At 38.8% G+C, this 24486-nt stretch overlaps 1 protein-coding gene across 5 annotated transcripts in view; it reads left to right on the forward strand.

The window, feature by feature from the left end:
* Positions 1 to 24486, forward strand: part of PTPRR (protein tyrosine phosphatase receptor type R) — a 381027-nt gene that overhangs the window by 276329 nt on the left and 80212 nt on the right. For all 5 annotated transcript variants that reach the window (XM_061206587.1, XM_061206588.1, XM_061206589.1 and 2 more), the window contains one exon: positions 4678 to 4940. In XM_061206587.1, the coding sequence (XP_061062570.1) occupies positions 4678 to 4940 (263 nt within the window). The remainder of the gene's footprint in view (positions 1 to 4677; positions 4941 to 24486) is intronic.

A 24486-nucleotide genomic window follows, 5' to 3' on the forward strand; every position in this document is an offset into this window, starting at 1 on the left:
TATCTGGTACTGGACATCATTTTTACACATCTTTCTCTTCTGGAAGCCAGTGAACTCCCAAAAGTGAGGATTGTATGCTATCTTTGCATCCACAATGTTGTTTCTGGAACGTAGTAGCAATTGATTCACATTTAAACTGAAAGAAATGAATGAATGAACTATTTCAGAGCTAACTATAAACTACTGCAAAGGACAAATGCTATGACTGTTAGTTGGTGGCATCATTTTGAGATTTGAACATATTTTAATCCAAACAGATGTTTTGTGTGTTACCCACCTATGTGTTTTTTTATTGAAATATATTTGACATATAACACTGTGTAAATTTAAGGTGTACCACTTAATAAGATTTTTAAAATGAAAATTATAAGCTGCAAAATAACTTTATAGGATTCTTTTTTTAGCTTCCTCTCATTTCTGTGTTTCTCTGGTTCTCTTCTTCCTGCCCTTATTTTTTTCTTCTGCTATAGTTTTGACTTTTACAGATCCTTTCATTCAATATTCCATTCTCTTTCTTTTTTCAAATTACCAAATGACTCTATTGCATCCCAGGATTGAAACAACAAGCTCTTAAAGAGAAAGTCAAAAATATTGACTTGCCATTCCTATGGCAGCTTTTAGGTTGAGTTTGGAAACAAAGTGCATTCATATAGAGAAACATGCATATGGTATATTCCAGATCTTGATCTGTGCAGAGAAAAATTTCTGACATCACTTTTCCAGAGGCTTTGGAAAAGAGGTTGGGAAGAAGGCTGTCGGGATTTAGAAGACACAGTAGAGTAGAATGGTTACAGGCATAAGTCAGGAAGCCCGGATCCTAGACTTCATTTCTAACCTACCATAAATCATTCAACCGCTCTGGGTTTAAATGTGAAGTGAAGAGATTATACCAGATTATTTTTAAGGTCCCTTATACCAGTTTCTCGACAACAACACTGCTGACACTTTGGACTGGATAATTCTGTCAGGGGGGAAAGGGGCTGTCCTGTGTATTGTAGGGTACTTAGCATTTTCTCCAGCCTCTGCCCGCTAGATGCCAGTAGCACGCTGCACACACCCCAGTACCACAACCAAAAAAGGTCTCCAGACGTTGCCAAATGTCCCCTGAAGGGCAAAATCCCTGCCGGTTGAGAAACACTCAGTTAGAGCTTAATTCCATGACAACTGCTCTATTGCCAAGTAGCAACCTCTCCAATTCTTTCCACATTTTATCAGACAGCCCAAATCTCTCTGCTGAGTATTTAAACAGTGTCTTAGAAACACTGTATATTCTCCAAGTTCTGCTTTTCCCTAATTAAAGATGTAGAAATCAGTTTTTACACGTACTACATAGATATAGATTAAAAAATTGACCTCTAAACAGAGATAAAGTAAACAGATGACTGTAAAATATGTGGCAAAGGTTCTCCATCAAGAACATAAGCTCGCGGATGGTAAAGAAGGACTTTGGACTTAATCTAGTTTTACACTCACATCATCATAAAAGTCACCTGTCAGGAACTAGGGAGAAGGTCGACATTTCCTTGGCTTTCTCATTTCCATTTTTGAAATATGCTTCTCCAAAACCCGAATGTAAACAGGCAAGTGAATGTTTTATTTACATATTATAGTTAGATGTGAAAAACTTAGAATATACAATATATGCATTATCTTCTATTAAATATATTTTTGTAAAGTTACAGATATGTCTGTTTTTCTCATTCAGGAAAATAACTTGCTTACAATTTAAAAAATAAAAAGCTGTCCCACCTTAAATTTGAATTGCCTCATCTTTTAGTAATTAGGTATTTAGCTTAACACAGTTGTGTCATCTGATTGATATTGTTCTAGTGTGGTTTTTGTTTGTGCAGAGTGGCGGCAAACTGCCTTTTGAGGGTTATAGAAACTGAAAAGAAGCAGTAAGTTGGAAAACACCTCCCCATCCTTAAGCATTATGCACAGGGTAAGGGTATTCATCTTCAGTATTTTAATATGCATATCTAGTTACACCTTATATGTTCATAGAGTCCTTTTCCTTAAAGAGAGCTTTCAATGTACAAAAGATATACTCTTAGATTTGGTGCTGTTGAAACCCAGTGGTGAGAATCACATCGGCAGCCGATGTGATTTCAGAGTCAATCTTTAAGAAGGATGGTGTGGCGAAGGGCATGTAAGGGGTGGGAAGTGATCAGGCCTGCGAGGCAGAGCTGCCTTTGAGTTTGGCTCTGCCACGGCTAACTGCTGACTTTGGACCAGCAGCTAAACGTTATTTAGCTAGACTGCAATTTCTTTAATGTATAATTAGGTCAGAAGGACCTCTAGTGACCGCTCTAACTCCCATTCCCTCTGTATCCCTAACTAAAAAGTCACTTAACATACATTCACCCCTATTTTTTATTTCTCTGCCTTCCTCAAACTTCTTTATTGTTATTACAACCTGAGATGTTGGAACTGAGACATAATTAAATTTCATTTTCATTCTGTGTTTAAATAATTCCAGAGCTCCCTTTCATATTACAGTTTCTACTTCTTCAGTTCTTCATTCTGAGTCATATTTCTCATGATTTTGAGTAAAATTTTTCGAGAAAGGTAGACAGGTAATATATTTTCTGAGATGCTATGTATCTGAGAAATTCTTTCTGTTGGCTTTATTCACATGAACATCAATTTATCTAGGTATGGGGTTCATGCATCCTCGGTAATGTGCGTTTTTTCTCAAGTCACAAAAATTGCTCGATTTTCTTCTCACATTTACTCTTCTTTCAATTGACACACTTTAAAAAAAAAAAAACTAAGAACTTTTTTCATTCCATATCCCTAAATTCCATAAGAACAGGGTACACTCTATTTTGTTCACAACGGAATACCCTGTACCTCACACAAGGCATAAAGTAAGTGGGCACTGAAAAATAGTTTTGAATGACTTGCTTCCCTCTCATTTATTCTTGTTTATTATTTACCATGACTCTTCTCTGACATCCATATCCCGTCTTTTCTCGTTTTCATCTTCATTTGTTTATCCTTTGCTATAAATTCCAGGCAGTCTCTCAACTTTGCCATATCCACCACTGATTGTATTTTCTGCATTGTCAGCTCTGTTCTTTATTGCTTAAAAGAAGATTTACACCCTGCTGCTGAGTTTTCAGTTCTTTGAATTCTTTTCTTCTTAATCTCAGTCTGATACCTTCTCATCTTAGATTGTTGTGTTTTTATTTCATCCTGATTCTTTTTTTATAATCATATTTTGTCAAACAGACTGATTTTTACCAATATATTTTGAGAATACCAGACAAATATTTTCTAAAATTTTCCTGAAATAAATTCTCATCAGTGTTCATCCTTTAACAAGAAAATATATATATTTCGATCTTATATATTTTCAGTAGATTTCAAATATAGAGGTGACTAGAATTTAAAGGCAATTGGAAAGAAAAAATTAGCCTCAAGACTAGTTAGAGTAAATGTGGTTGACAAGTGCCAGGACTGTCCTCTCCCCTAAAATAACAGTCATTCAGCTAATGGACTCCAGAAATTAAACAAGGAGTTTGATTGGCCTAAGGTTTTTTTAAGATGCTACTGTCATCAGTGCTATAATTGCAGATTACAGGTTGAGTCACCACTTCATGTGAATAACTTATCAAATCACCTCCCTGAGAACAGACTTGAAGAAACACAAGGACATCTACTCTCTGTAGGAACTGGAGTAAAGGAGTTACTATCAAGAAAAGAGAAAAAATACGAAATCATTATGCAGTACATTGTAAACGTGTACAATGTTACATGTCAATTATATCTTAATAAAACTGGAAAAAATAAAATAAATTAAAAATATAACAGTTAATAAGTATTTTTAAAAGAAAGGAGAGAAAGGGGGGGAAAAGGCTTATAAAAAGGGAAGACTGGAGACAGGAAGGACAAACTTAGCTCGCCTCACAGTTTGGTCCACTGAAGTGTCCCAGCAAAGTCAGTCTAATTCTTTTAAAAGTTTAAAAGTTTTCTGGATTGAATTAGCCATTCCAGAAAGAGCTCTGAGAATGAAGGAACATGATACTTTTGCGGTTTTTCTACATGCATTAAAAATTTAAAGGAGCAAGGGATAAGAAAGAAAATGCTGGTTGCCCAAATTATTCTTTGACACATATCCTAAATTTAATTTTTTTCAAGTATTTACCAGATACTCAAGTTAATATATGACTAATGCAGATATTTACCAACATTAAGAAATTGTGGCTTATAGCATTACTATTCTTTAGTTAATACTTTGCAAGACTTTCTTCTTACATGTTGTACTGGATACAAATCTCTGTTTCTATACATGTCACAAGCCCCCATTTCATGGCTATTCCTTCTATAAGTTTTCCATTTCAGTCATTTTGAATAAGAGCTTACATGTGATCAAACTGACATCTGACACTTTTATAAAATTAGCCATATTTGCTTTTGAATTGTATTTGAAGAGTAGATCATGTATGTGTATATTTAATATGTTTGTGCTCCATAACTAGAAACAAATAGCATATCTTTTTGAGGAAAATCCTCAATACCATAAAACTGAGAAATCCTCCTAGAAAGCTTTCCTTACTTGTATTATCATCAAACCTTATTTTGGTTTGTCTTCTAGATTGGGATAGAGGAGATCATACTTTGGTGTTGAACATGAAAAAATGTGACAGGAACCCTTTATATCTCCTTCTATAGATTCTTTACAGATTAAAAGAAAAATTTCAGCTTTCCCTGAGACAAGATAAAGAGAAAAATCAGGAGATCCACCTATCACCCATTGCATTACAGCCAGCACAGTCTGAGGCCAAGACAGCCAACAGTATGGTCCAGCCTGAGCAGGTTCCAAAGGTACTGAATGTGGTTGTGGACCCTCAAGGCCAATACACTCCTGAGATCAAAGCCACCACCTCTGTCTGCCCTTCTCCTTTCAAAATGAAGCCCATAGGACTTCAGGAGAGGTAAGAGTTTTTTCAGGATCCCCCTACATGTTGCTTTTTTTTTTTTTTAACATCTTTATTGGAGTATAATTGCTTTACAATGGTGTGTTAGTTTCTGCTGTATAACAAAGTGATTCAACTATACATATACATAAATCCCCATTTCTCCTCCCTCTTGCGTCTCCCTCCCATCCTCCCTATCCCACCCCGCTAGGTGGACACAAAGCACGGAGCTGATCTCCCTGTGTCATGCGGCTGCTTCCCACTAGCTATCTGTTTTACATTTGGTAGTGTATATATGTCCATGCCACTCTCTCACTTCGTCCCAGCTTACCCTTCCCCCTCCCCGTGTCCTCAAGGCCATTCTCTACATCTGTGTCTTTATTCCTCTACTGCTCTTACGTTCCTCAGAACTTTTTTTTTTCGATTCCATATATGTGTGTTAGCATAAGGTATTTGTTTTTCTCTTTCTGACTTACTTCACTCTGTATGACAGTCTCTAGGTCCATCCACCTCACTGCAAATAACTCAATTTCGTTTCTTTTTATGGCTGAGTAATATTCCATTGTATATATGTGCCACATCTTCTTTATCCATTCATCTGTTGTCAGACACTTAGGTTGCTTCCGTGTCCTGGCTATTGTAAATAGTGCTGCAGTGAACATTGTGGTACATGACTCTTTTTGAATTATGGTTTTCTCAGGGTATATGCCCAGTAGTGGGATTGCTGGGTCGTATGGTAGTTCTATTTGTAGTTTTTTGAGGAACCTCCATAATGTTCTCCATAGTGGCTGTATCAATCTACATTCCCACCAACAGTGCAAGAGGGTTCCCTTTTCTCCACACCCTCTCCAGCATTTATTGTTTGTAGATTTTTTGATGATGGCCATTCTGACCGATGTGAGGTGACACCTCATTGTAGTTTTGAGTTGCATTTCTCTAATGATTAGTGATGTTGAGCATCCTTTCATGTGTTTGTTGGCAATCTGTATATCTTCTTTGGAGAAATGTCTATTTTGGTCTTCTGCCCATTTTTGGATTGGGTTGTTTGTTTTTTTGATATTGAGCTGCATGAGCTGCTTGTAAATTTTGGAGATTAATCCTTTGTCAGTTGCTTCACTTGCAAATATTTTCTCCCATTCTGAGGGTTATCTTTTCGTCTTGTTTATAGTTTCCTTTGCTGTGCAAAAGCTTTTAAGTTTTGTTAGGTCCCATTTGTTTATTTTTGTTTTTATTTCCATTTCTTTAGGAGATAAATCAAAAAGGATCTTGCTGTGATTTATGCCATAGAGTGTTCTGCTTATGTTTTCCTCTAAGAGTTTTATATCTCTGGCCTTACATTTAGGTTTTTAATCCATTTTGAGTTTTTTTTTGTGTATGGTGTCAGGGAGTGTTCTAATTTCTTTCTTTTACACGTAGCTGTTCAGTTTTCCCAGCACCACTTATTGAAGAGGCTGTCTGGGTTTTTTTGTTCTTCTTTCTGTAATTGCTTTAGGTGTAAGGTTAGGTCATTTATTTGAGATGTTTCTTGTTTCTTGAGGTAGGATTGTGTTGCTATAAACTTCCCTCTTAGAACTGCTTTTGCTGCATCCCATAGGTTTTGGGTCATTGTGTTTTCATTGTCATTTGTTTCTAGGTATTTTTTTATTTCCTCTTTGATTTCTTCAGTGATCTTTTGGTTATTTAGTAGTGTATTGTTTAGCCTCCATGTGTTTGTATTTTTTACAGATTTTTTTCCTGTAATTGACATCTAGCCTCATAGCGTTCTGGTTGGAAAAGATACTTGATACGATTTCAATTTTCTTAAATTTACCAAGGCTTGATTTGTGACCCAGGATATGATCTATCCTGGAGAATGTTCCATGAGCACTTGAGAAGAAAGTGTATTCTGTTGTTTTTGAATGTAATGTCCTATAAATATCAATTAAGTCCATCTTGTTTAATGTATCATTTAAAGCTTGTGTTTCCTTATTTATTTTCAATTTGGATGATCTGTCCATTGGTGAAAGTGGGGTGTTAAAGTTCCCTACTATGATTGTATTACTGTCGATTTCCCCTTTTATGGTTGTTAGCATTTGCCTTATGTATTGAGGTGCTCCTATGTTGGGTACATAAATATTTACAATTGTTCTATCTTCTTCTTGGATTGATCCCTTAATCATTATGTAGTGTCCTTCTTTCTCTCTTGTAATAGTCTTTATTTTAAAGTCTATTTTGTCCGATATGAGAATTGCTATTCCAGCTTTCTTTGGATTTCCATTTGCATGGAATATCTTTGTCCATCCCCTCACTTTCAGTCTGTATGTGTCCCTAGGTCTGAAGTGGGTATCTTGTAGACAGCATATATACAGGTCTTGTTTTTGTATCCATTCACCCAGTCTGTGTCTTTTGGTTGGAGCATTTAATCCATTTACATTTAAGGTAAATATCGATATGTAGGTCCCATTACCATTTTCTTAATTGTTTTGGGTTTGTTATTGTAGGTCTTTTCCTTCTGTTGTGTTTCCTGCCTAGAGAAGTTCCTTTAGCATTTGTTGTAAAGCTCATTTGCTTGTGCTGAATTCTCTTAGCTTTTGCTTGTCTGTAAAGGTTTTAATTTCTCCGTCAAATCTGAATGCGATCCTTGCTGTGTAGAGTAATCTTGGTTGTAGGTTTTTCCCTTTCATCACTTTAAATATGTCCTGCCACTCCCTTCTGGCTTGCAGAGTTTCTGCTGAAAGATCAGCTGTTAACCTTATGAGGATTCCCTTGTATGTTATTTGTTGTTTTTCCCTTGCTGCTTTTAATATTTTTTCTTTGTATTTAATTTTTGATAGTTTGATTAATATGTGTCTTGGCATGTTTCTCCTTGGATTTACCCTGTATGGGACTCTCTGTGCTTCTTGGACTTGATTGACTATTTCCTTTCCCATATTAGGGAAGTTTTCAACTATAACCTCTTCAAATATTTTCTCAGTCCCTTTTTTTTGCTCTTCTTCTTCTGGGACCCCTATAATTCGAATGTTGGTGCATTTAATGTTGTCCTAGAGGTCTCTGAGACTGTCCTCATTTCTTTTCATTCTTTTTTCTTTATTCTGCTCTGCAGTAGTTATTTCCACTATTTTATTTTCCACGTCAATTATCCGTTCTTCCTCCTCGGTTATTCTGCTATTGATTCCTTCTAGAGAATTTTTAATTTCATTTATTGTGTTGTTCATGATTGTTTGTTTGCTCTTTAGTTCTTCTAGGTCCTTGTTAATGTTTCTTGTATTTTCTCCATTCTATTTCCAAGATTTTGGATCATCTTTACTATCATTACTCTGAATTCTTTTTCAGGTAGGCTGCCTATTTCCTCTTCATTTGTTTGGTCTGCTGGGTTTTTACCTTGCTCCTTCATCTGCTGTGTTTTTCTCTGTCTTCTCATTTTGCTTAACTTACTGTGTTTGGGGGTCTCCTTTTCACAGGCTGCAGGTTCGTAGTTCCTGTTGTCTTTGGTGTCTGCCCTCAGTGGGTAAGGTTGGTTCAGTAGGTTGTGTAGGCTTCCTGGTGGAGGGGACTGGTGCCTGTGTTCTAGTGGTTGAGGCTGGATCTTGTCTTTCTGGTGGGCAGGACTGCATCCGGTGGTGTGTTTTGGGGTGTCTGTGACCTTATTATGATTTTAGGCAGCCTCTCTGCTAATGGGTGGGGTTGTGTTCCTGTCTTGCTAGTTGTTTGGCACGGGGTGTCCAGCACTGGAGCTTGCTGGTTGTTGAGTGGAGCTGGGTCTTAGCGTTGAGATGGAGATCTCTGGGAGAACTTTTGCTGTTTGATATTACATGGGGCCGGGAGGTCTCTGGTGGACCAATGTCCTGAACTCGGCTCTGCCACCTCAGAGGCTCAGGCCTGACACCCAGCCGGAGAACCAAGACCCTGTCAGCCACTCAGCTCAGAAGAAAAGGGAGAGAGAGAAAGAAAGAGAGAAAGAGAGAGAGAGAGAGAGAGAGGGAGAGAGGGAGGGAGGGAGGGAGGAAGGGAAGGAGGAAGGAAAGAAAGAAAAGAAAGTTATTAAAAAAATTTTTTTAACTGTTAAAAATGTAAAATAAAAATAATTTAAAAAAGAGAAAGAAAGAACAACCAAACCAAAAAACAAATCCACCAGTGATAACAAGTGCTAAAAACTATACTAAAAAACAACAACAACAAAACAGACAGACACAACCCTAGGACAAAAGGTAAAAGCAAAGCTATACAGACAAAATCACACAAAGAAGCATACACATACACACTCACAAAAAGAGAAAAAGGAAAAAATATATATATATTTAGAAAAAAAGGAAGAGAGCAACCAAATCAATAAACAAATCTACCAATGATAATAAGCTCTAAATACTAAACTAAAACAAACATAAAACCAGAAACAAATTAGATGCAGAAAACAAATCCCAAGTCTACAGTTGCTCCCAAAGTCCACCGCCTCAATTTTGGGATAATTCATTGTCTATTCAGGTATTCCACAGATGCAAGCTACATCAAGTTGATTGTGGAGATTTAATCCACTGCTTCTGAGGCTGCTGGGAGAAATTTCCCTCTCTCTTCTTTGTTCACACAGCTCCTGGGGTTCAGCTTTGGATTTGGCTCCGCCTCTGCATATGGGTTGCCTGAGGGCGTCTGTTCTTCGCCAAGACAGGACGGGGTTAAAGTATCAGCTGATTCGGGGGCTCTGGCTCAGGCCGGGGGGAGGGAGGGGTATGGAATGCGGAGCGAGCCTGTGGCAGCAGAGGCTGGCATGATGTTGCAACAGCCTGAGGTGCGCTGTGTGTTCTCCTGGGAAAGTTGTCCCTGGATCACGGGACCCTGGCAGTGGTGGGCTGCACAGGCTCCCAGAAGGGGAGGTGTAGATAGTGACCTGTGCTTGCACACAGGCTTCTTGGTGGCTGCAGCAGCAGCCTTAACGTCTCATGCTAGTCTCTGGTGTCCGCGCTGATAGCCGTGGCTCGCACCCATCTCTGGAGCTCGTTTAAGCAGTGCTCTGAATCCCCTCTCCTCACACACCCCAAAATAATGGTCCCTTGCCTCTTAGGCAGTTCCAGACTTTTTCCCGGACTCCCTCCCGGGTAGCCATGGCGCACTAGCCCCCTTCAGGTGTGTTCAGGCAGCCAACCCCAGTTCTCTCCCTGGGATCTGACCTCCGAAGCCCAAGCCTCAGCTCCCAGCCCCAACACGTCCTGGCGGGTGAGCAGACAACCTCCCAGGCTGGTGAGTGCTGGTCAGCACTGATCCTCTGTGCAGGAATCTCTCTGCTTTGCCCTCTGCACCCCTGTTGCTGTGCTCTCCTCCATGGCTCCAAAGCTTCCCCCCCGCCATCCCCCATCTCCGCCAGTGAAGGGGCTTCCTAGCATGTGGAAACTTTTCCTCCTTCTCAGCTCCCTCCCACTGGTGCAGGTCCTGTCCCTATTCTTTTGTCTCTGTGTTTTCTTTTTTCTTTTGCCCTACCCAGGTACGTGGGGAGTTTCTTGCCTTTTGGGAAGTCTGAGGTCTTCTGCCAGCGTTCAGTAGGTGTTCTGTAGGAGTTGTTCCACATGTAGATGTATTTTTGATGTATTTGTGGGGAGAAAGGTGATCTCCATGTCCTACTCCTCTGCAATCTTGAAGGTCCCTCCTTGCTTTTTTTTTTTAAAGAGTATTCACCAACTGAAAAAGATAGAACTAGAGATGATTGGCATATTGGGTAGAACCCTAACCTTAACCAAATGAACACCAGGAGGAAGTAGTCTTTCTTGTCCCCTAAAAGAGTCTTGCTCTGTTATCAATAATCTTTTAGTCACATCTGATTTTCTTAAGCTGGTATAGACCCAAGCCGAGTCTTCTTCAACTACAGGACAACTTCTATAATCATTTAATCTTGTTTAATTGTCATCAAAACTCTGGTAGATAGAAGGACTGGAAATAAACTTAGAGTCTTTCCCACCAAAGACCACATTCTTTGTAGTAAGGTAGAAGGAGTATATACCACAAATTAAATTTTATAAAGTTTTCCCTCTGCTTCCTTTGAGCAAAACAAACAGTAAATATCTCAAGCTTCATGACATTATCTTTGTTGCCTTACCTGCCTTTGTGATGTACTTACACTGATACATTCTCATTTAAAGCAAATTTAAATAGGAAAACTAGAATATGCAAAATGTTTAAATGAGGGGCTAATTCTTTGCTTCCCCAAAATATTAAGCAAAGCTTTCCCATGGTATGTCTTAAAATAAGAAGCTTCACGTTTATATTTAAAGTATTATTGATATTATATCCAACATTGCACATCAGGGTAGTGGGGAACTAAGAGCTTCTCAGGGTACACTCCCAGGTTCGTTCTCCACTTATTTTCCTGGATCTTCATTTTCTATCACTGTCCTTGTTGTTGCCTTAGGTTTTTAGATCATGTATACAAATTTTTATCATATTTTCCATCACATGCACATACACACACAAACACACACACCCCATATATCATTTCAGAAAATATAGTTTGGGGCTTTAAGAACTGCAAAAGGCCAAGTGGGTAATTCAAATTTCTTTGAAAGTATTATCAAAGAATAATGAATGAAGTGAAAAGAAAGGGATTTGTTGCAGTGATCTCCAAAGTTCTATAAAAGGAGAACACTTTGACTCCATAATGGAAGGGAAATGGAGAACAATCAAGTCATTCTTCCTACCTCCTCCCCCAAAAGACTTTTTGGTTTCCTTATCAATCCATGAGTCTACATGGACCATCCTCTTACTTGGATGCCACCAAATTGCTGTCTCGGCTGCAGTCTGGAAAGGTAGACAAGATGGACTTTCTCCCTAAGGCCAACTAGGAGTCAGGAGAACTGGACTCCAGACCCAGCTCTGCCATTTCTGGATTGAGTGGCTTCAGATGAATCATTCACCTATCTGAGCCTCATTTTTCTTCTTCTGTAATATGAAGGGGTTAAACTTGACTACTTCACTTCCTTCAGGCTCTTTTACTCTTGTTACCTAAATTAGTTTCATGCCTTTATGTTTGCTTCAAAGGGAAACCTTGAAGCAGGCATCTGAGCACTGGTGGTGTAGCAAGGGCAGGGTGGCAGAAAAGATCTGCTCAAATGAAAGTGATAAGAGGGTCACTTTCTATAGATGATTTAAAGATGATCATAAAACTGACTGAAAGTCTGACTAATTTTTATTATCATCATGCACCACCAATTCTGAGCAAAGTCAGTGGTTCAGTCCTTCGGGGAGTACTTATTCCCAGCATCCTGCCCTTTGTAGGCTACTGCTGGGCATGTTTGAATTACAAGGACCATAAGGTTAAGTATCCATTAATTCGTTTAAATGAAGTGAATGTTTGAGAAAGGAGAGTACAGGGATGGTGTCTTGCTCATCTTTGTGGTCCACATGGGCGACTGTAGAGAGTAAGTGTGTGATCAGTGTTAAGTGGATTCCCTGCGCCCTGGTCATCCTCACCTCCCTCTTCCTTCCTGTCTCAGAGCAGGAAAAAGCTCTTCTTTCCACAAGGGCTCCACGTCCTTTCCTCCCAACCTTGATGACTTACTCCATCAAATTTCTTCCTCTATGTTCAACTGCAACCTTTTTGCTAATGCTATACCCTCAACATGAAAATGGTTCTCATTTGTATCAAAGAAACTCCCTTAATCCAATTCCTCCTATGGTCTTGTCTTTTCTTCCTTGCTCAGATGTGTCTTAAATGAGCAGAGTTTGTTTGGTGCCTCATTGGTCTTCTTCAAGTCCTGCATCCACTGTTTCTCTCACATATGCTTGCCAAGTATATCAATGGTCTAACCACCAAAGTCAAAGCACACGTTTCGTTTCTTTTCACATCCAACCCTAATGCCTACTTCCTCTTTGAAACTCTCTCTTCCTTTGGTCTCCAAGACATTATTTTTCCGGTTCTTGGGTGGTTACCTTTAGGCACACACACACACTCCTTTCTTCCCTTAACTTCAGAGTTTTATCAAAGAGGTAGATTGAGCTGGAGGTACTCCTTTAGGAATCAACCATGTAAAAGGTAGTAAGAGAAGAAGAGGCTCTGGTTGGATTACCCAGAAAGGAGAGAAGTGGTCCTGGGGTGAGCAGGAGAAGTGAGGAATGGGCAAGGAATATGGAGAGGGCAATTCAAGCATCACTTTCTCTTGGAAGCCATTACCTCCTTCCCTTCTTCCTGTAGCCCACCTACCAACATGGATTCAGCTCTGTCTCCTCCACTCCTCTCTACCCGAGTCCCATAGCCTTGTGTGCATACAGTATTTATAAACTTCTTAGGTATAAGTAAAATTTTCATTTACTAATCTGTCTTACCCTGTAAACTCTAAGCTTCTTTAAGGCACATATATGATTTAATTGTCTCTTTGTCTCTTTCATATAGAACATAATTCCTAAAAGGCAAGAGCTCCTGGAAATAAATGCTTAAATGAATGAATGAGTGTTATATTGAATAATTCTCAGGTTAACGGCCAGTAGTTGTAGGGAAACACTTTACTTATTCCACCATCCCTATTTTCACCCTGCTTTTCTACCATAATTCCCTTGCTAAGATGGCACAGTAATGAGTTTTAAGAGTGATAAAATATGAGAGACATACAGTGTTCCATATAGTAAGAAAACTTTCCTGAGAGTTTTAAGCCTTGAAACTTAATTTATGTTTATATGTTCTAATGGCGCTTTTAAAATAGCCTTGTGTTTTACAGCCTTCCATCTCCTGATCCCGGAGTGAAATAATAATCCTCTCTTTATTGCATGAAAGTCTGGCTTCATTAAAATCACCATGAGACCATAAAGGCTGTATTATGAGTCATTTGTCCCCAAAAATCTTTTGGGTCATGCCATATAAATCTCTCATCCCTGATGGAGAGAATCTATTACTCTGACATAATTGATAATAAAATATAATTTTAAATTAAAAATAAATAAAAGAAAATATAGAGACTTATTGCATATGCTTAACTGAGTACAAAGGATATACCCTGAAAGTTCTGAAGATTAAAGACTTATAAGGTGAGGGACAGAGCAGTCCCCTCATTTCTCCCTATTTCCAACTAGTCACCAGGTCATATTGATTCTTGCTACTTGGATTTTCTCATTATCAATTCCTCTCTTTGTAACCATCACCCTGGACCCAGCTCTCATTAGCTTTATATTTGAATTATCATGTCTTATGATTATAAAAATGACATCAGGACTAATGGTGTTAGATATTTCACATGTATTACTTTATTTCATCTTTTCTGTCTCATCTAATTCTTTTCTCTCCCTCAATTCATACTATACACTCTTCAGATTTATCTCGCTATAGGAATACTTGCATTATGTTATGTTGCTGTGTAAAAATCCTCAATAGCTCCCCTTTGCCTATAGGATAAGGCACAGAATACCTTACTGAGCCTTAGAGGTCCTGTACTATCTGGCTCTGATCATTCTCTCCAAATCTGTTTGCCACTCTGCCCCCAAATAAACCCTCCAGTCTGTTCTCAGTGTGTTATGTCCCTTTCCACATGTACACCTTTGTTCACCTGGTTACTCTTCATCCTTCTTATATATCTCTCTAGTCTCCAAATCCCAACACGAAACATACCTTCTACCTTTGGCCATGACACCTACCGAAGCCCATGGTGATTTTTAACACCTCTGAATTTTCACATGTACCACTCCTCTAGCAGTGATTTTAATTAAAGAATAATTTAGAAAGGGACTGAAACTGGTTTTTGATGGATTGTCCTGTCCCTTCACCAGCTTGTGAGAATCTTAAGGACAGGTACAGTCTCAAGATATTCCTGTGTGTTCCATGGTTCCTGTAAGCCCGATACATTGTAAACACTTGAAAAATATTATGGAGTTAGTTAATTCATTAATGCTCCTTTACATCTGAGGATCTCATATATTTATTTTTTAAATTCCATAGAAACAAATAGCCTAATGATAAACTACAGAGCTGAGTCTCTGTGCTAATATTACTTGACATTTACTAAATAAGTGACTCAACAGGTTAATTAAGTCCTTTTGGTATAGTTTTCCCAATCTACAAAATAGGTATGATAATATCTGTTCCACCTTTTTTCAAAGGGTACCATAAAATTAACAATCAATATAAAATAGTATTGTGCCTTTGAGAAGGAAAAGGAACGTAAATCTAGTACTCTTTTCGTTTTTTATTCTCGGATCCCATTTCACGAGCCTATACTCGGTCAGCTGTATTTTTGAACTCAGGAACGGGGAAACTTTTTTTAAACTGAATTGTTACAGTTGGACCTGCCATTTGACATAATAAATATTTTTTAACTGTCAATTGACTTACAGGTTTTCTCATCCTGTTTATAAATTGGGCCATTTAATGTTATTTAATAACTATTAATACCAAATTAAATCTATTCTCATCTAACAGATGAATTCATTTCCCATGGTGAGTCCATGAATTTGGGAGACACATTCAGATGCCTGCTCCACACCTACTACATGTATAACTTGGAACTTGTTTGTTCATCTGTGATGAGGAGAATAGCACATGCCCTGCACAGTTCTTGTGACAGTTAAGCCACACAACAAATGTCACATGGCTGGCATAGCAGGAGGCCACAGTTAGCTCCTGTTCCTTGTTCTTTTGTCCCATCCCTGTCCTCATATTCCTCACTTGTCACTCTCAAGGGAACTGTATTTTTATAGCTGGCTTTTGCCAGCTTCCAAATGCCCAGTAAACAAGAGATCACATTCAGACCCTAGAATGACACACTTTCTTCCGTAGGAAGACAGAGAACTTGTAAATATGAGTTTCTGCAGATTTCCCCTTTAGGCTACTGTATGACTAATAGCCAATTTTATGGAAAGGAAATCAACAGGTAGATTCACATTATTTCCTCATTTTTCTCATCTGATTTTTTATTGGAGGTAAAAAGCAAGCAAACACAATTAGAGAACCATCCAGAAAGGAAGGGTAGACTCATTATAACAAGACACTCTCACTCCTGACTTAAATTTGCCTCAGAAATCAGTGAGTGTGCCGGTAGGAATATGGCATAAATGGAGGTTTTCTTCCTATCATAACCAAGGCCTCCCCAGGCCCCCAAGGGTTGCTGATACCCAATGAGCAATCATTCTCTAACTTTTCTTTACACTGTACCATAACATGGTTTGTTTTGGTGCCCATAAATACTGTGCAAGTGATGATACAGCACCCAGGTATGTGAGTTGAAAGGTTTTCTTAGGGGTTTCAACCTGGCGGAGCCTGGGAGATTTCTGTCACAGCCAGAAAGATGTCTGCAGTGGTGGAAGCAACCTAAGCTCAAAGCCTCTGTTTACTGTAATTTCCTCCAGGCAAGGGGCAATGTCCTGACTTCTGTCCCCTGCTCTCCCTAGCAGAAAAACATTTCAGTGCTCAAAAATTTAACCTAGGCGATGTATACTTAACTGTTCCTCAACTGATCTCCCTTTGGAGATATAAGTACAGGAAAGAGTGTAGAATGCATACAACTGAATATGAGGGTACAGAGCATACAAAATACTCGGGAAATTAAAATCTGTATTCACGAAATGGACCCATTGGTGAAAAATGGATTCAACGTCCTCATTTTCTGTCAAGTGAAACTGAGACCCAGAATCTCCTTTTTTAGGTGTTAGGTGAGGTTCCCCAAAAGTAGCCTGAGACGAGGATTCTTGTCCCAAGTGATTGGAGAGGAAGGTTCCAGGAGAAGCCTAAAGGAAAGTAAGGGAAGCAGAACAGAGGAGATGAAGCCAAGCAAAGAGGTGATTTCCGCTGACGTCTGGCCTCAGGCTGATCACACAGGGAGAGATGGAGCATGAGTTGTTCCACCTTGTGGCCAGTGGGCGGGGCATCTGTACCCCATGTCAGTCAGCCATTGACTTCAGGCCACCTGGGGATGGTGGAGGCATAACTTCCCAGGCACCTCTGGACTAGGCCACTCCCATCAGCCAAGGGTGATTTCTCCAGAGAAGTGGCAGCTGTGTACTATCCATGGCCAATACTCCCAGCAACAGTGGAGGGGAACCAGCCTGGTAAAGGTGATCTAGGTGCGACACCAACAGCTTTACTACACTTACCAAAGGTTACAACACTAGTTATAACAGAGCTAAGTTTATATTCTAGGTTTCCTTGATCTTTCCAGGCTGTTATGCACATACAACATAGCCTCCTTCAAATAAACACCATTCGTTCTAGCGGAACCTATGACCCACACCATGCAACACAGTCTATCAACCACAACTTGTTTGCTCAGCCTGACAGTATGGGGATCATAACGTAACAACCATTTAGAAGTCAATCCTATTGAACGCCAAGTAACATCACTAAAAGTAACAACTCAATAAGATGTAGTGACCCTTTACATGCCTTATCTCATTTAATCCTCACAAGGGACTTATCCCCTCCTTACAGTGAGGAAACTAATGCTCAGAGAGTTTACGTTATTGCTGAAATAACGGAGTAGTAAATTACTGGGGGTGTGAGGCTGACAAATAGAATTTGAACCCAAGCAGTCTGGCTCCAGAGGCTGTACTCCTAACTAGTCCTATATTGTTGGGCGGGGAGCACATTCCTATCTTTTATGGAAAATAAGTGAAAAATAGATTACAAATCAATATGTTTAGTAAGTAGGCACATTATGTAGTGTCATGCTGTTATTCCTCTCAGCAAATTTCACGTTTGGCTTTCAGAATGTTTTTCAGATTTTTTTTTTTAATTTTTAAATTTAATTTTATTTATTTTTTTATACAGCAGGTTCTTATTAGTTATCTATTTTGTACATATTAATGTATATATGTCAATCACAATCTCCCAATTCATCCCACCACCACCACTCAGATTCTAAATCAAGTAGAATTCAGTTTTATTATTTATGTATATATGTATGTATTGCCTGTGCTGTACGTCTTGTGGGAGCTTAGTTTCCCGAACAGAGATTGAACCCGGGCCCTCGGCAGTGAAAGCATGGAGTCCTAACCACTGGACCACCAGGGAATTCCCCTAGAATTCAGTTTTATGAGGTAGTTTTAAAATACTCAAGGCAGATAAACATTTCATGGCCAGTCTAGAAGCTCACTGTTGGTCTCAGTTTTTTCTTGCATCTGGTTGCTCCTATTCTAGAGACCAGGTGCCACTCCAACACAAAGGACCAAGATGGTGGCAAACATGGATATAGTAAAGAAAACGGAGAGGAAGACATGAGGCAATAACCCAGAAAACTCAAGTTGAAAACTGTTCTCAAGGATTGTGGCAGGGAGGTCTCTCTATTGTTCAAACAACCTGGATAATAACTGAGCCCATGTCGCTGTGTGTGTAGTAGACAGAGGACGAGGGAGGGCACGTGTCCATGCTCCTCTAGCAAGCTGCTGCCCATGCGTGGGAAGAGAGAACGCATAATAAAAGCTAACGTATTGACTGCTCATCTACCACATGCCAACCACCAGGCTAACGTATTATCTCATCCACTCTTCACAACGCCCCTTGAGGCAGGTACTATTTTTATGTCCTTCTTGCAAGTGAGCTAACAGAGACCTAGAGAGATTGAATATCATGCACGGTGTCACAAAGAAATAAAGATGGAGTTGAAGATTCAAATCTGGACAGCCTGGCTCCAAAATCTGCACATATCCACTCTGTCCTACCTCCTCCTAGATGATACAGATAACATTTTAAGCTTCTCTTATTTTATAATCATATATTTATAAAATATTTTTATGGAGATGTCCAGATTTGAGGAGGCATTGGAAACATGCTCCAGCCCTTCATTAATGGTGAACATCAAGCTGTTTTCTTCTTTATTTGTAGGATAGACACAATTCCATTTTTATAAAGGTGGATTGGAGTTCTGAAGGGTTAGAAAAAAACTTTAAATGGTTCTTTTATTATTTAAAAAAACGCACTGTGATTGAAAAAATGGAGGCAAAAGTTTTTAAATCTGCCTAAAAATTTATGGCAAATGAGACAAAAGTTAATAGTGGTAAATGAAAGAAATGACAGTGGCTACAACCCAGGGAGAGTAGAACAGAAATCAAGATGTATTTTTAAGGAATTAAATGTAGCAAAGTTCTGCCTAAAAAGGTAAAAATTGTCCATTACTTATTGGCAAGCACAGACCTAGCTTCTCTCCTAGCAGACTGAAATGTTTGAGCCTTTGTGAGTAAGTCCCAAGAGTGGAGACCTGGAAGCAGCTTTAATAGCAATCACTGTAATAGCTCCTTTCCTCTCTCCACCTTCCTTTATTTCTCACTTGTGGCCCTAGCAGAGTAACAGAAGTCCCATTGGGTCCTCTTACTACTCTACTATATCTTCCACCAGACCACCCATCACACAGGCTGCCTTGTCCTGAGATTCAAGCAGAAAGGGCTTCTCAGCACACCATCGCCCCCCATCCTTCAACATCCATGAACTTGCAACCTGATCCTGACACTGGCTTCCAGCTTTACTAGGTGGTCTCCATGTCCACTCACACTATGAGGGGCAAACTCCAGTTACCTTCTGGGAACTCTTAGAGCCATTCTGTAGCATATGACCTATTTTTAGAGAGAGTTATATGCTTCCCCTAGCTGCATGATGGTAGCATTTCTACAGAGTTCTTGTCCTGACCCTAAAGAAGAGATTGTGTGGTATAATTGTTTGAGGTTCGTGTTCACCAATTCCTCTTCCCGTGATCAAATTAGAGTTTCACTGTGGAGAGTTCTAAATGCACTGCTTTTTAAAAAATTTTTATTTTATATTGGAGTATAGTTGATTAACAATGTTGTGTTAGATGTATAGCCAAGTGATTCAGTTATACATATACATGTATCTATTATTTTTCAAATTCTTTTCCCATTTAGGTTATTACAGAATATTGAGCAGAGTTCCCTGTGTTATCTATTTTATATATAGTAGTGTGTACATGTCAATCTCAAACTCCCAATCTATCCCTCCCCCCATCCTTCCCCCCCGTAACCATAAGTTTTTTCTCTAAGTCTGTGAGTCTGTTTCTGTTCTGTAAATAAGTTCATTTGTATCATTTTTTTTAGATTCCACATATAAGCCATATCATATGATATTTGTCTTTCTCTAAAGTCAGAATTCAAGTCTTTGCTAGGGGACCATGTTCCAGGTCTTGATGTACAGGTTGACTGAATTAGGTAAAATAGCCTTTTTTGTAGAAGCATTTTAATCAGGGCAGGCACAGACAATTCCCAGAGTATTGGCTTCCTATTTTGGGAAAGACCAGCTCTGAATCTCAGTTACTGTGTCAGGAGATTTTTACCTTGTAGGCAGAGACGTTCGCTTTTGGAGTTATTTGAAACGTGTCATAAAGCTACAGCTCAGGGTCCCACTCTTTGCATTTAATGAACTGCTTGAACATTGTTTTCTTATGAAGTGATGCTCCACTCTGTTCTCATCAGATTTTCCCAGCTGTTGATACATGAGCTCTGTAGCGAAACACTGAAAAATCACAGATCACCCATGGCAGATGACTTTAGCAAAGTTATTTTTCAGCTGATGGGTTTGTTTGGTTTTCACCTGTAAGTTTATTACAAACATTAAAGTGTCATCTCCATTGAGCAATGCGTCATGATTATCTGGGTGTAATTTAAACATAGGACAGGGCTCTGTTCTCTTATGTTCTGAAGCCGCCCCAGTTGAAGCCCATCTAATTGTAGTACTATGTGGAAATAGTGCCCTCTAGTGGAGAACCGCATGTTGAAGCGGTTATTAGCTAGTCTCATACAGGGAAAAGGAAGCTGGCTCTTGTTTTTGTAAAAAATTTTTAAAAATCCATAATTACTTTAATGTCCTCTCTGGCAGATGAAGCATGATCTCTTTTGGCAGCTACTTTAGGAAAAGGTCTCAGCGTAGTGATGAAAGAGCTGTAACTTGAGAAATAACAAATTGGTGTGAACGTTTTCAAATATGATGTGCTTTCTAAAATTGCTTAGCTTCCAATCATTTTCATGTCTCATTAAATCCACAAGTAATTTTAAGGACAGTGTGTCAGATGAAATTATTATTGCCTAATATGTCTTATAATATATGAATCATTTTATTTAGGAGCCAATTTTTTTCCTAAGTCAGAGGTTTAAATACAAGTGTCAATAATTCTTCCCTTTCCCAAGCCTGCCTGCCTCACTTCTCATTTACCCCCTTTTCCCTCTTGAATCTGATTTCCCCACATGGTGGTGTCTATAGCACAATGCCTGACACATACTACATGTTCCATAAATATTTGTTAAGTCTCAATATGAAAAAAGGACAAGTTCTTAAAATTACGTTCATTTTACGGAAAGAAATGCTTAATAAAAAAAAAAAAAAGAGCAGATGATCCCCATCATCACTCCACTGCCCTACAGAGAGAAGGCTCTGGTGCTGCCTGGCCTCATGAGCCACCACGAGGGTCTCTGAGGTGCTCCTCTTGCCGGCCCTCGATATCACGCTGCACCACAGGGCAGCTAAAGGGAGCTTAAAAACCTTCTACTAAGGGGAGCTTAAAAACCTTCGTTCTCCTGCTCTGAGTATGGTCTCCTGATTGATTAGTTTTACTCTTGTTATGTTTTATTTGCTGTTGAATTTTGGCTCCTTTAAAGTTGAGATAAACACTTTAAAGGCTGGTTTAAAAACTAATTAATTTTAAGTTAGCATTTTGTTACTAAATCTCTATCCAGGCGACTATTCTTCTCCTGAGAGAATCCTTAGTCTACCTAAGGATTCTGAGAAACAAAGTGGAATTTTAAACCCATGTTAAGCAATAATGTGTGTAGAAATGATTAAGTGGTAAAGGATCTATGAGAGTGAATACGTTAGAAGTATAGCAAAGACCTGCTATATAGCCTGAAGGAATAGACCTCAAATGTGTATCCTTGGCCACATTAGTCTCTGATGGACGCTCAACACTGCATCCTTTTTCCAGTCTGTCTTTTTCCAGTCAGCTCTCTTTCTCGTTGCTCAAAACAGCTTTTCCAGATCTGTACTATTCTCCTTAAATTCCCTTTCCTGGCCCTACAAATATCTACACACACACACACACACACACACACACACACACACACACACACACACACATGTCGAATCTCTTAAGAGCTCATTCATCTGTTTCCTGACTTCCTTGTTCCACACATATAGTTGGGGTTCTTTAAATATTGGTTAAATGATCCAACGTTAGCCTCAGTCATCTATTTCAGCTCTGAAATGTCCATTTAGTTCTAGAAAGCCCCAGGGCAGGGGAAGCTGCTCACTTCCTGTTTCATTCCTGGGTGCCTACTTTCTCCGACCACTTAATGTGACCAATGAATTTTTTAAAGTTTTTTAGGCCTGTCTCCTCCTGGTTAATGAAGTCTTGTAAAATTAAAGAGAGTCTATCCTGAACCTGTTATTATAGCACAAATATGCATCAAGACACTTGAGCAAGAAACATCATGCAGCTGAATGCTTCCACATTTGTAAAATAATGGTTTAGAAATCTAGACAGAGGTCTCAGATAACAAGATTTCAAGTTTCTCCAGGAGAGGCAAGATTTCTTCCTTTTTGAACATTATGTAGAGCTTTGTATGGGTGACTCTCCTTATCCCTGCCTTTACTTTCCTATTAGGCATTTTAAAACGTCCACCTTCTTTTAAAAAAAAAAAAAAAAAATCATGAACGTTTTGCAGAGGGAAGACTCTTCCAGCCAACTTCTTGTTCCAGGTGATCCTTATAATCTTGACCTTGGTGATAAAGGCTTGATTTGCCATCATTGTTCTGTTTTATTTCACTTTTTAAACCAGCCTTTAAAGTGTATTATCTCAACTTTAAAAGTGTTCTATTGCCCACTCCATCCTCATAATTCATGGAGTGTTAAATATATCAAGGGCAGAAAGTAATAGAAAAAAATCCTATTTTAGCCAAAATCTGTATAAGGGAAGGGCTTAGATACTGGAGCAGTTCAGGGTAGAGTGAATTTCCTTCCAGTTGAATGGGTGAGAATCAAAGAATGTAAGGAATAAAGTATTATGCATATACTAGATGTTGGGGGAGAATTTATGTATTTTGTTATTTGGGCAGATTGAGTCCAAGAGCTTGGTTGGTAGATATTTTGGAAGCATGTGCACAGAGATATTATTAGAGCACTTGGTTCCTCCATTAAATGTTGAATCCTTGAGAGCCGTGATGGACATGCTCAGCAAATACTTTTTTAAGAAGTGATGACCCAAATATTTCTAATTTAAATATCCTTCCATATATGACCTGTAGGGGGAGCACGGAAACAACAATATACCCTGAAAGTGAAAATCTGCTCCTCTGTGTGTGACAGAAACTCCCAAGCTTGGCTGTACATCCTCTGCAGTGATACCAGTGAAATCAAGGGTGGAGAGGGTGTCTCATGAAATCTTGAATATGGTGTCAATAAGAGTCTCACTGAAATATGTTTGTTACATGTCATCCAGCCCCAAGATGGGAGGGTATGCACAAAATTAAACGGCATTAGAATGTCAAGAGCCTAAAAATATTAATAAGTAAAATAATTAAAACATGGCTTAAACATGATTATTTGACCCCAGACATTATTCTTCAAAATACTAAACTGTGTAATTCAGTAAATGAAACTGTAGGCTCCATGGGATAAGGATAATGATGTCTTACATCATTTGTATTCATATTGTCTATCAAGATGCCTGGGGCACATTAGACCTTAATAAACACTGAATCCCCTCCCTCATTCCCACTTGCTGTTGGTGGCAGTGGTCGTGGTGTGCATGGTGACAGTCTGGAAGTAGGTGGTGGTATAGTAGAACTAGGGGCTTCTTGAAAATTCAAAAATACAACATTTTAGAGTTGAGAAGAACCTTAGAGCAGGGGTTCCCAAACTTGATTTTATATCATACTCCCCTAGAGATATTTGTAAAATTTCTAAATATTCTAAATAGAAGCATTTCTAGATAGAAAAAAAATTTTTTCTATCTAGATAGAATTTCTAGATAGAAAATATTCTAGAGTCAAACTCAAATCTTTACCTCAATAGCTCTGGAGCAGAGTTGAGGAAACAGATATGGATATAGATATAGATCTATACATGATAGATATACATCAATATAAACACATACATATATATTTTTAAATATATACATTCAAATGCATATATTCAAATATGTGCACATTTAAATACATGTATTTAAGTGCCTGTGTATACTCAAATATACTTAAATCACTATATATTTACATATTTAAATTACTCACGTTTGGGAACCACGATCTTAGTGGTCCTGGTCCAAGTCCCGGGGATATTACTATAATTATGCAGCTAGTGGCAGAGCTTCTGTCATGAAAACAGTGGTCACACACCTTATTGGAAGCAGAGCTCTGAAGTTGAAATCTCAATTGCAAACCTGGAAACTTTCCCAATGATTGTCTAAACCCAAGTTCACTTTCGCCCCACACTCCCCCAATAGCTCTTACCTGCTCACTTAACACTGGGCTCCTGGAGCTGAATTTATTACTAAAATTATTCGGATCACAAGATGTGGGTGCTGGAAGATGCCCTTCTTAGTGTTTGACTAATGAAAGAACTGAGACAAGGTTAAATGACTTGTTCAGAAAAAGCTGTAAATCCTATGGGAAGCATCTGTCAGAACTGGGTTCTTC

The sequence above is a fragment of the Eubalaena glacialis genome, chromosome 11 (genome assembly GCF_028564815.1).
Source record: "Eubalaena glacialis isolate mEubGla1 chromosome 11, mEubGla1.1.hap2.+ XY, whole genome shotgun sequence".
NCBI classification, from domain to species: domain Eukaryota; kingdom Metazoa; phylum Chordata; class Mammalia; order Artiodactyla; family Balaenidae; genus Eubalaena; species Eubalaena glacialis.